The 13,473-nt window shown below is 37.8% G+C and overlaps 1 protein-coding gene across 2 annotated transcripts in view; it reads right to left on the bottom strand.

Moving 5' to 3' along the window:
* ARHGAP15 (Rho GTPase activating protein 15) overlaps nucleotides 1–13,473 on the bottom strand; it is a 333,198-nt gene that overhangs the window by 107,617 nt on the left and 212,108 nt on the right. For both annotated transcript variants that reach the window (XM_054830636.1, XM_054830637.1), the window contains one exon: nucleotides 521–598. In XM_054830636.1, coding sequence (XP_054686611.1) covers nucleotides 521–598 — 78 coding nt within the window. The remainder of the gene's footprint in view (nucleotides 1–520; nucleotides 599–13,473) is intronic.

Genomic DNA, 13,473 nt, shown 5'->3' on the forward strand with positions numbered 1-13,473 from the left:
AAATCTTCCACCGACTTTGACAGAGCCAGTACTGTACTTTTAGTATTTCTTTTTCAGTTCTTTTCAACACCTTTTTCTCTTTTGCTGGTTTCCTTTGGATCCCTGTTCTACTTTTGGTTTTGTTTAACTTTCAACATCCAAACAATCTGCTATTTTTCCTTTTAATCTTTTTTTTTTTTTCTTCTCACTTTGATTCTTTGGTTTCTACATATGCTTTGTTTTTTGCCACCTTATTTCATGTATCCATTTCCTCCTTTTTTTTCTTACTTTTGGTGGGTTTTTTGTTTGTTTGTTTCTCATCTCCTGTTTAACTACTATTTTCCTCTGTTTACTGTGCTGTTTTTCCTCTCTCCTAGCTGACATTTCCCTCTGTGCAATATCTTTCTACCTTCCTTTTCCTCTCTTTTCCAAAACACGGCTCATCATTCTATGCCACTAATGTATAGCAGATTCTGAAATACTGTCATCTGAGACAGTTAAGTACTAAACAAAACATTACCAGGGTGGAGGAATCACTTACCCTGATTGACAACAAATCGTAACTTCTGTATTGTTGCCAGATTGCCGCTAACTCTGTATATTCCATCAACATCTAGACCTGAAAGAGAAACACATATTTCATTTTAGATCATATAAGTATTTTTCTTTGTACGTCTGTCGGGAAGCCAGAAGCACCCTAACAAGTATGAAGAAGAGCAGCGTAGTGAACGACTGAGAAATAATCCACCTGACAGCAACTGAAGTGCCTCCTGCCTGATTAAAACAACAATGAAAAATAAAAGTGGTAGATTAACTTAAGTGAATACAAACCACCTAACTATAATTATCTTGTAATTCTGTCAGCAGAATACGGTTCTGCAAGGGTATTTGAGTGTGACGGGAAAGGAAGAGTGAATTAGCTCTGGTGCTTGTAGAGGAGGGCTGCTTGGGATACGCACGATGCTACGCAAGCCCTGCTTAAATGTGGGGGGTTCGTATGAACGGTGCCGGGGAAACGGCTCAGTCTGGGGCCTGGGTTTTTCAAACGCGAATTTCTGAGGCTGTGACCTTTCTGCAAATAAAGCAGTGAGATGCCCACTCTGAAATCATGACGTGCATGAGGCTACACGCAACTACCATTTCTCTACTATATTCTTCATAGCAGATCAGACAAGTTTGAAGATGAAATTAAATATCCCAAATAGCATATGCCCTGGAGTACATTTCTTCATTAATACAGGCCATTCTTTTCAAGGACAACCTGACAGTCTTGTTTCTCCCTGCATATCTACTCAAGGTTTATCTTCTAGGTGAAACTAGATGTCATACTCCCTTTTGTGACATATTATCTCCTACAGCAAGCTCTGCTGATATGACTGTTTAAAATAGCACTTCCAGCCCGGGTTGCATAGCTGTAGCATTTCAAAGCACATGGGAACTGCTCCCTGTTCCCGGGAGAATTAGCTATTGTGAAACAACGACCGAATCTGCATGCTTAAAAACTGAAAACACTAAACTGTATGCTGTCATTTCACGTTTAAAACTTGCAAGTACATAAGAAGCTAAGAGAATCTACACAAACCTGGGGTTTTTTTAAGGCTACTCATGATTTGGAACACTTTTTAATTAGCTCTTGGCAAGCAATTTCAGAGAAAGCTTTTCTCTTGGAAAACGCTAATTTGTCAAACCCAAAAATTTTCAGGAAAATAGTTCCTAAAAATGTATCTAGGGGAAGGTTTTTTATGCAATTCAAGGTGAGGAAAAAGGAAAAACTGAAACTATAGCAGAGAGTGAAAATAAGTCCAAAAGCCCAGAAACCCAGTTGTAATAACATTTAAATAGGAAAGAGCTGAGGTTCGAGTCCTTATTTCGAGGCTACTTGCATCATGCCTTGGCAGATGAGTGCCATAGCCAGTGGATTCAGCTGCTTGGAGGTATTCCTCACTGGTCTTGAAACGTTATAAAAGATTTACTTTTCCTTTTGATGCAGATTGAAACAAAATAAAGTCTTTTGTTTGTTTGCGTGTTTGTTTTCCCTCTCTACAAAATACAGTTCTTATTTTCTGTCTATCCTGCTAGGAACATCCTGATTTTGTTTACATTAAATAATCTCTTTTAAAAATGAATAAAATTCCGTATTATAAACTGGCTATCTATGTCTTTTATTAGACAATTTTCTACCCTGCACCTGTGGGTGTCCTGCAACATAATACCGAGAGTGATGATTCATTTCAGGAAGATCCCCTTTGGTTACAGAGGGATAAAGAAAAAGTTTATTTAAGAGAAATCAAAAAGAATTTGGTAATCAAGAACACTTGGAAGTTATCCATCTACTGGATGTATAACATATGAGCAAATGGAAATTACTAAAATGTTTAAGTAATGCAATTCTATCCTAAATCTGAAGAGTCTCATTCTGTTTTAGTAAAGGGAGAGTAGAGAGCAAGAGTAATTCCCAACATGGGAATGTGGGACTCTTGTGGTAAGGGATTAAGAACTGCACCATGTAAATTGAAGTCTAAAGCAGAAAGTAAAGAGGGAAAATAAAACAAACAAACAAACAAACAAACAGGCCCCAAACCAGAATGTGAACTTTTGTTTGGATCTAACTCAGTTTGGTTCTTAACCTTTTTGGATATATGGAAGTGAAAGCAATACATGTCATGTTGTGTGAAATAGCTGTGTCTCACATTAATAGCATCGGTTTGGAACCTACATAAATTATCCAGCTTGAGTGAAAATGAAAAACTGTGTTGTAAATTGGTGGATATTACATCTTGCAAAATGATCTGGAATATACAAGTGCATTATTATTGTTATAAATTTACTTTGGTCCAGAAATGAGTTCTGATTAACATTTCATTTGGACGCCATACAATATGGCAGAGAGAAAAAAATTTTTAAAAATCCAAGAATATCAAGCCAATTATAGTGTTCACGTGCCATCAACTTTCTGCTCCAAGAACTTTGAAAGTTAAGCCAAACCAAACCAATGTAAATTGGTGGATTTGGACATCCTTTTCACGACCACATTATCTTAGCTGGATTGTTAACAACTTATTTTGGAAATCCAATTGGGCGTAAAAGAGAAAGAGAGAGAAAGAGAGAGCGCGATATGTCTTTATATTTCTAATATCGGGATACTGTGAAAAATTTTCAAAGTAAATTCACTTTTAAGGGCATCTCTATCAAGAATAAAAACATCACTGCACTGCTGTCAGTGTTTCTTCACGCAGGCTATAAATACTTAGGGAACAAGATGAAACAAAAGCCTTGCAGAATTTCCTATCTGGTGCTGGTGTTTAACTGTAGCGGTAAAGAACATTTCAGAAAAAACTATTCATTGTAATGAAGTCCAATTGTTGTTCACTCTAGGGTGACCTTCTTGTGTTTTGGAGTGGGGTTTATCGGTAAAGAATCGCTGGGTTTTGCCCTAGAGGAGAACAAGTATTTTATTTGCTTTATATCCCAATCTCCAACTTTGCTTCTGTTTGTTTTAATGAGGAACCTAAGACAGGATGGATCCACAATTAGAAGTGACTTGCAAAAGCATGATAAAGACTTCAGTATTTCCACCTTAAATTTTATAAAGGTATAAGAAATGTAGGAAAAGAACTTATTCAATAATACATCAGTTTATCTGCCAAACTATAGGCAAATTTTAACTACTTTTATTAAAAAAATCATACAGGTACTCCTGATGAGAAAGTTAAAAGGCAACTGAACTCAGGCTTGGTTGAGACTCATGAACAATAATAAATATTATATGCGCTCTGCATAACTGCACAGAAGATGTTAGAACACTTTTTTAAGAACTTGCACTCCTGCTTCTAGCCAAAAGGGTAATGACCATGAATGAAGGTCAGTGTCAGCTCCAGTAGCAGTGTGAGCTGGAACCAGGTAGTGCAGAGAAAAATTAAAAATACAGGAAAAAATTAGAGTTAGGTGATATATGTATCCAAACATACATTCTAAAATATTAGACTTTGATACGGGTTGAGGTAGTTCCGATGCTTTATGAACTGCCTTGAATGTTCTCATTAATTTCTTTCTGTTGCACAGAACAAATCCCTCTCTCAAATCACATTGCATTCTGTCTAAGCTTAATCTATATTTGACAATATCTTCAAACTGAATATAAAAGGAAATTCTCTATGTGCGGGGAGGAGGGGGGAGGAAGGGTGGTATACAGAAATTTCTCTCTCTGTTTTTTAACAAGATTTAGAATTTGAAACATACCATTTTAAATGGTAGTAGGTAACTTCCTGCATAGAAACCCATGAAACTTTCGCAATTAATGTATCCTGAAATAGGTGTGGTCCCCAGGCCTGGTAGGAGTTTTGTAAAAGAAACCATCGTGCTGGATTCAACAACAAAGTGAAGTACAAACTTGAAGAAAGGCATTCTTTAGTTAGTCCTTTCATTTAAAATCAGTTATGTTCAGGGCAAAAATATTGTATTTCAAAGGAGCCTATTATGCCTTCCCATAAACAGAAAGATCATACGTTTTAAAACTAAAGTATCATTATGTAATCAAGCTGTTGTATTATAAACTATTTTGTGGGCTCAGATGCCCAGGGCTATCTTTACAAATATTTAAGAGGTCATTATCAGGGTATGTTCTCCCTAAAACTATAATTCTTTCCTCCTGTTTTCATATGCATCTTACCATAAATACCTGATTTAGAAACAATTTCTTAAAAGTTTACTAAGGGCACAAAAGTGAGGCATGAAGGCATTTAAAGGAGCAGAAATGTGTGAATGCAGCAAATATACCAATGCCAAGATAATGTGTTGGATGAGGAAAACCCAACAAAACAATGTGCAACAAAAAGTTTCACAAAAGGATCAATATTTGTATGCCAGTAGAAGGAAAATCACGAAGAGTAGAAAAGAATAAACCTGACACCTTAAAATTCAACACTAAAAGTACCGTATCTGGATGGCTTACAAAAGGTACCTAGAGTTTCAAGTCAATGTGGAAGCAAAAAAAATTTTTGCCTGACGTCATGGAAATCAGCATTGAAAATTACAAGAACAATGAAACAAATTTGAGTTACACCACAGAGAGAAAAAAACATAGAGGCATTAACCGCAAGCAAGGGACACGTGGATGTAAAATGAGGCGTGGTGCAGAGGTGGTGCGAGCTGAAGATACTTGAACCAGCAAACTTGGTACATGGCTTGATCAGCTGGGGTTGAAACAAGCACCAGCTCCTTCTGAAGGTAAGACTATCTGCACTCAGCATGGTTTTCCGTGATGCTGACATCTCTATTCTGCTTTTTGGTGTGGTGTTGGGTGGGGTTAGGCATGCCCTAAAGCTCCTGGAGCAGGGCCGGAGGCTGACACCAGGATTTGCTCTGCTGGAAAAAATCTTCTCTCTTGATCGTCAGAACTACCCGCTTCTTGTACTCCTCCCATCAAAGGATCACATTTGTGAGGCTGAAAACAATATCCCAGCTAACTGATATGAAACCAGGTCCCATCCCTAGTCCAGAGAAGATACTCAGCTACTGTGGAAGTGGGTGCCATAAAAATGTCATGTTAGGTAGTTCTACCAGATAGACAAGTATAAACAAACCTAGGAGACCAAACAGTGGGTGATATCGGAAGCCAGTCTGAAGGACAAACAGATAATCACTGTTGTAAAAAAATCAGTTTTCACTTGTCAGTGCTCATGATATACACGTGTTTCTCATTTGTAAATAAAATATAGAGAAATATTTGGAAATTACTAATGCTGGAAAGAGTGGCAGAAGAGTTATTCTGATATTGTAAAAGCAGTAAGAGGGATGCGCTTGAAGACTGGCTAGACTGACCTCAGTCCCAGACAGTCTACTTAAATAATTAATTCAGGACTCTATGAACAAATAATTCATAGCAAAATATAATTAATCCCAACCAGCATAGTTTCATGGAAATCGAGGCCTTGTCTAGCAAACTTGTTGCATTTTTTGATAGGATTGGATTTTTGACAGGTCTGGTTGATAAAGGCAATGGTGTTGAAATAGTATGTTTGGATTTCCATGAGGCTTTTGACTTAGTACCACATGACATTTTGATTAAAGCACTTGCATTTTATGGAATTAACAGGGCATATATTACATGGATTAAAAACTGGCTCAGTGACAGACCTCAAAATGTGGTAGTTAACGGGAGCTATCAGTTGACAAGGTCATAACGGGCAGAGCTCGCAAGAGTGGAGCTCTCAGTCCAGTGCCATCTAATACCTGTATCAGAGATGTGGACAATGAGAAAAAAAAAAATCTCTGTTGGCAAAGGAAGCAGATGACACAAAGATCAGGGAGATATTAAATAATGGTGAGGACAGGTAAAGTTACAGAACATCTGAACTGCCACCTTAAATGGTCACAGTCTGGTAAAATGAGTTTTCATATGGAGAAACACAGGGTACATCCAACACTCTGGATGTACCTTGCAAAGGGCTTGAGGGTTATTTTAGATAATTAGCCAAACATGATCTCTCAGTTCAGTGCTATAGCAAAGAGAACTGATGTGATCCCTTGAACTATAGAAAGAGGAATATCAGACAGAAGCAAGGAAGAGAATGCACCTCTTCACATGCTACAAATAGGATCTCCAGTAGAGCACTGTACTTGATATCGAAAGAAATAAAATGAAACATAAAATATATACTTCATTGCTTTGTATTAAAGAGAGGATGGAGAGATGTCCTATCCATTGTAACTTTTCACATGATTTGCAGATACTGGATTCACAACCAGCACTGCCCAGCTGCAGGACCTGTGACAGACAAGCCTGAATTCAAGGTTTTCTTTATTTTATCTTAGTAGAAATCTAACACTGCATCAGAATTTAGTAATGGCAGAGATAATGGGGGAAAGAAAAGAGAGGAGAAATTGTGCTAGTTCTTAAAAACTAAGAAAGACTCTATAGGAGGTGTCTGACATGAGGTTTGGTGAATCTCTTTAGGAAATTAGCTAACAAGAAATAATTCTGTGTTTGACTGCAATAATATCAAGAAGATGAGGGGCATTCCTACCTAAAAAGTGAATCTCATTTTTTCTTGCAGTAATAACTTCAAGACGCAATGAAAGGAGAAAAGCTTGACTAAGATCTTACTGTTTTCAAGACCCTGTAGAAACTGTTTAATGGAAGCAATTACAATACTGAATATGAGCATTACATACTGAGAATAAGTAACAAGTGAATATGATGGATGATATACTTTATTCTGTTTCATATCACTTGATGGTAGATTTTCCACTTAGCTACTTATATACAAATAAATAAGGGTAGCAACAGCACAAAGCAAGTGCAATTTAAACTAGCTCACAGTTCACTGCTATGCAGGGCTGCTGTTCAACGCCTAGCTCAAGCTTGCTATGCCTTCATCTTCTTCTCTATTGTGTTGCACTGTCTTTGACATTCAAGAAGTTTATGGTTTAAAAGCCCCAGGAACAAGGAGACTTACTCAGAAGGCTCCCTGTAACAAGAAACAAAACTCAGCTTTGAAGCTGTTTGTTTTGAACGAGACCATCGAACATGCAGCGTGTTCACTGTAATTTTGCCGTTACCTCCAATATATACTTTTGCCATTCTGATAGTCCCACTTCTTGCAGCTAAACAAAGTGACCTCATTGCTTTCCACTGTATTTTCTTTTAAACATTGGCTGGGATGATTGAGATTCAGGAATGTGGGAAAATGGATTCCCAAGCCACGTCCATCCCCTTTAATTCTGAGCTGTAATTTTTGGCTTGGCTTGAATCACAGTCATCACATTTCAGTCTGAATCTCTCTGTAAAGTGATCTTTCTTAAACATTTCTTTCACTCATCATGGGATCAGAAACAAAGCCATTCTAGTCTTTCAACGAAACACTTACAAACGTCTTTTTACAGCGACTCACAAGAGCTGAATTTCCTTTAAAAATGTTTGAAAAAGAGGAGGTTTTCATTGCCTGATTGTCCTCTTTGTGAATCTTGTCATCTGTATGCCATGAGCTACAGCTATTTTAATCTGTTTTTGTTTGCAATCCATTTGGTGTCCGCCCAAGAAAATGCAGGTGATTCTAATTAACTTACTGCTGAAGATGTGGAAAAATCTCAATTGTGCTACAGAAAATTATACACTTAAAACCTTCCCTCTATTATTTATAACGGCTTATTAATGAAAATGATTACATGAATACATTTACCACCTGATTCATCTTTGTTCACTTTTTAAATAAACAAGGTTTATGCTAAAGGAGAAAAATCCCTACCAAATACAGACCTCAAGTACACACATCAGCTCGCTGGTTTAAATGGAATGGCAGTTTAATAGGAAATAACATTGTCTTACTTTATGCAACAGAGTGTAATATCTGAAATCACCAAATGTTTGGAAATAGCCATTCTCTCTCTGTAACACATTAGTATTTAATTTTTTGAATGCTTATTTCTTTTTTGTTTGCTTGTTTGCTTTCTCTTTTAATACCTCCTTCACCACTCCTGGTTGCTCTCATTTCCTGCAGTTACTGCTTCTCACGTATGGGCTAGTAGGTCCATTCTGACCAGTGCTTAATTCACCTGAAATAAAATAGAATTTCTATGGTTCTCTGCTACTTTATCAAGTATACTTTTTTCCCTGCATGACCAAAAGGTCTTTCAGGAGTATCAGGAATCTTCAAAAGCTGAATGGTCCTTCACCAGCAACTCTCTTGGGATATAATCAGCTTCACGTCTCCAGAGATGTGCAGCTCCCAATCCTTACCTGTCTGGCGTCGTGGCCGTATGACACTACGGAGATCGACAGAAGGGAATTCCAGGTAGAGATTTGAGCCATTTGTAGGAAAAGCACTGAGTATTAGGTACAGCTACCAACAGGCAGTTTACCACCTTCCATCAGTTACCATTTCTATTATTCTGTGCCGCGCAATATATGCTGCGATAGTCTGATTTGAATGTGATGACAATGTGGATAATGCAGTTTATTTTGGGGAGGATGAAAGCCTGAATAAAGGTTATCATTTTAGGAGAAGCTGACGATGGAAAAACTCATCCACTGTGTGACATGATCAGAACAGCTGGGGATGTAATGTGGAGGGTGGGGAAGAGGAGAGCCAAGGTATTTTGTATGTTCAAGAAATATATACAACATTGCCATTTCTTATATCCCAGCTGTGCCTGTTAACTTCTGGAAACATGTAGAGCTCAGCAATAAAGCATACTTGACTGATATTTACTGCAATGTGCATTATAAGATATTTTCTGTCACACATTACATTCTGAAAGAGTTAAGTAACATGAAAAATACAGACTCAAGATTATATCTGTCATGGATGAAAATGCTACATTTATGCCTTATTGTAATCCATTCATTGGTTTATGGACCCCGAGCCCTCCAGGGAGTGTCACAGCTCCACATGATACTGCTGAGAGCTGTATTTTGCTTTTGGATTTCTGATTTAGCTGAAAGAAGTTTAAAAACACATGTAGCCTGACAACTCCCTATTGGCTATACAACTGAGGAGGGTCAAGAGCATAAATTCCAGCAAAAGCCAGCTGTAACTTATGCTCACTAAACTGGCTGAAGATCTGCCTGTTACAGACAGTAGCATACAAGAAATTTATGCATTTTGCTAAATCCTCCCACTTTGGTTAAACTGTGCTTCATTTGGGGATCCATCATCACCGACATCATGTCTGTGTTTTTTTGAGCAACATCGGAACGCTAAGGGAAATTGCACTTTGGGGGGTCTAAGTCTCCTCTTAGGACTGTATAGGACTTTCAGTCAGGTCCATTGACATCAGTAGGAACTGTGGTTAAAAGCCAAGGGACAGACACAATTCTCCAAACATCCCTTACTCCCAATGCAGATTTTAAAGAGAATTTAGTGCACAGTAGGGACAAATCTTTCCCCGTCTTTCACAATAGTGAGAGATTAAATTAGACCTCAGTAATGTCACCTCCCCATCCTGACCAGTACTGCTGCTTATTGGACTTTTAACGGTTGGAAGCGGAAGAACTGTACATTTGGGCACATATAATCTTCAGCCAAAATGGGTAAGGAGTTTGCATTTTCTGGACTATAGTGCCTTTGCTTGGCAAAGAGATTTTTGGGTTTTTTTTTTAATGATGGTGACTGGGATAGGAAATTTAGGATGGAATAGGGATATTTAGGATGGAAATTGAAAGTCACAGGACTGCTTCTTCCATCATTCCTTGGCTTTTTAGAGGTAGGTGAGGAGTCCAGACAGGCCCAATACTCTTCTCTAAAACAGATTAATTTTTTACTTCACAGCCTGAAGCTATGGTCTGTTCAATCTTAGATGTTTCAAGGTTATCTCTCTTGTCTTCAGGAACAGGTCCTACCTAACCGTCTGTGGGCGCTTCCTACAGCTGTTGGGCATTGCTGGGGAGCGGACACGAACGCAGAGTTTAACCGTTACAGTTCTACAACGGTTAAAGAAATATCAGCGAGGCACTTGATAGTACTTGTTTCGTTGCATAACACAGAAGGCTGGATCTGTTTCTTACACTTAGAAATAAGACCAGCTCGGTTCTGGATTTCTAACAGAAGGAATGTGCAGAACCCAGCTCTAAAAATGGAGTTCGGGCTCTCATGTGCAGTTGATAAAGGTCTTTGCTTATTCATATCGTACTGTAGGCATCTATCTCTGTATTTGCTTTTTATCTTTAAGTGGGAGAAAACATTTAAAAATCAGATTCTTTAGTCTAAGGCACGCTATCAGACACCTTTGGGTGTTACAGTCCATGCCTGTGTGGAAAACTCAGAGGCTCTCGTGGAAGATAAGTATTACATATGGCTATCTAACACCGACTTACTGAATTCTTAGCATTGCATATCTTTTTTGCATATAAATGTGATAATACATAGGTGTGTATGTATATGCTTATACTTAGATAACTTTTAATTTAATAATATTTTTCCCAGTGCGCACGTTTAAAGACACAATAATAATTAAAATCATGGGAATCCACTGACTGCTCTTCCACCTTCTTTTCTGTGATAAACCTCTAGTCTAACAAGGGAGAAAATTTTCCTGGTTTTGCAAAAGTTGTATTTAGTCTTATGAAACAGTGACATTAAGCGGTACTGTGTGGAAAAATGGACACATTAATTTTAATATGACAGAAACCTGTCGTGCTTAGATATTTTTCCACTTTTTTTCCCCATCTTAGCTGCAGGACTATGCAGCTATATATATTATTTTTCCTGTCGTTCCCACTATATTTACTGTCCCCAAACAAGTTCAGGTAACTTAAAAGTGGATTTTTTTTTTTTCTGCCTGCATTTAATTTGGGCAAAATCTGAATCATTACCAAAGCAACATTTGGCAAAAAATATAGTTGGGATATCTACAGAAACCATAAAAATCCTGAACTGGGTTACAAAGAGTGATAAATACCAAAACTTAAGATACTAGTGCATACTTCATTACTTTGACAGAAGCAATTCCATAGTTTTCATTTTATGGCTTGACATGCATACCATGGTATACTACATTAAAATAGCACAAAACTTGTGTATGAATTGCTCAGAAACTCCTGAAAAGAGGTTGTTTCAGTCTAGTCTGAAATGGAACAAATTGCTTTCTGCTTTGAAATATGAAAAAAAAAAAATCACAATCAAATACAAATAATGTAACTGAAACGTAACTGAGCCATGAAAGAAATACAGAAAAATACTGAATTCTGAGAAGAAAAAAAATCCAGTTGCTCTCAATAACATGCACTGTATATCTGTTGGCTGAATTTTGGGTGAAGTAAATGCCTAAATATCAGTATCATTTGATATTTTCATGCAAGATAATTATTTTAAAATTTGAAGCCACGGGAAGAATTTTGATTTGAATCGTTGTCTTTGTATCTTAATGCTGACTGTGACATGGAATGATGTAAGGAAGGTGGAAATCCAATCTCATCCCTTTTACTAGGGTTCACACAGACCCTCTGGTATTTCTGAAAGCTTGGAAAAGTGAAGTTGGCATACAGTGTTTTCCATATCTAATTTCCTTCTTTGGTGAAAATTCCGGTAATTATTAATGACATTTACTATAGAGACATCCCAGACAGTTGCAAGGTTCCTAACACAACCTCTCACTGTAAGCTGTGCTCTTTGTGTTTTTAATGCACGGCATATCAGAATACAACAAATGCAACTGAAACACAGATAATAAAAGAAACCATTGTGAACAATTTCTAGGGTGCAAATTCAGATACTTCTCAAACACCAATATATCGTGACTGCAGGCAAAATATCTAGAAAGATTGTGTCTTTGCTCAGTGATGACAGAAGTTCTCCTGTGTGAAAAGCCCCACGGCTGGATCAGTGCTATTTATGACCAGAGAGTAACCGCTGCTGTGAGGACAGTCTTGCAGGTCATAGATCAGGGCACTAAATAAAGTGGTTTGTGAGCTCCTCTGTTTTAGTGGTAAAGTAGGAAAACCTGAATGCCTAAAGAGCACCCTTCCAGCATCTTCCACCTTCCTGTTTAGATTCAAGACTGTCGTACAGTTTAGCTGGGCTGGAGAATTTGAATGATTTTGTTTTCAGTGGTTAGAGGAGATGCTCAGCTTGTTTAAAAAGTTTATAGGCTAAGTGAAAGCAGTTTTCATTCGAAGAGGATGTATCTTATCTTTCTACTAAGGTTTATTAAAAATATGTAACACCTGATAATTTAACACCGAATGAGTGGCTGCTAAATTTCCTCCTCTCTGCCCCTCTGTCTCTCACACACACGCACATCTACACACAAACAGAGGAATGCTTCTCCACTGCCAAACTATGTGCCAAGATTTTGTTCACTTTAATCTCAATCATATGAGTTAGAGAACCATGAAACAAAGTTTCTACCAAGTATGCTGACAGATTTTTAGTTCTAGTGGCTCCACAGGGCATCACTACAAGAAACTTTTCTTATTAAAGATTTCTGAGCTTATCCATTTTCCATTTAAGTCAACATGAGCAGTATCACCATAAAGAACTCAACACTTGCTAACTGATACCATACACTCATCAAAATTATTTCATTTCTAAGTAAACAAAAAGTTGTGGTACCTCCAACACCATTGTGTGGTTACTGCTGGCACAGGAAAGCCATTTGGTGGCAGCTGCTTTGGTGTGTTATGTCACGTAACACCGTGTCAGTTCAGGACTGGCAAATCTAAACATATGGTTTGAAATATTGGGGGAATTTTTTTTCCTGGGAAGATGGGGGGGAGAGGCATGGACTAGCCCATTTCTGTCTTTCGAGGACTTTCTTGTTTTCTGAAGTGAAGACATCTCAGAGAAGACCCATCACCTTACCCTTGGTTTGGAGGGTGATTTTAAGAGCCTCAGTATTACCTGTAAATGGCCCGTAATCTGGGCAACTGAATGAGTGCTTGTTCTTTGTTTTTAAATCCTAAGAGAAAATCTGGATATTTGCATTTCTGATCCAAACATGTAAAGCTTAAGGCCCTGGTCCAACAAAACACTAGCATTTCCTTAACTGTGAGGAACA

The sequence above is a fragment of the Grus americana genome, chromosome 6 (genome assembly GCF_028858705.1).
Source record: "Grus americana isolate bGruAme1 chromosome 6, bGruAme1.mat, whole genome shotgun sequence".
NCBI lineage: Eukaryota > Metazoa > Chordata > Aves > Gruiformes > Gruidae > Grus > Grus americana.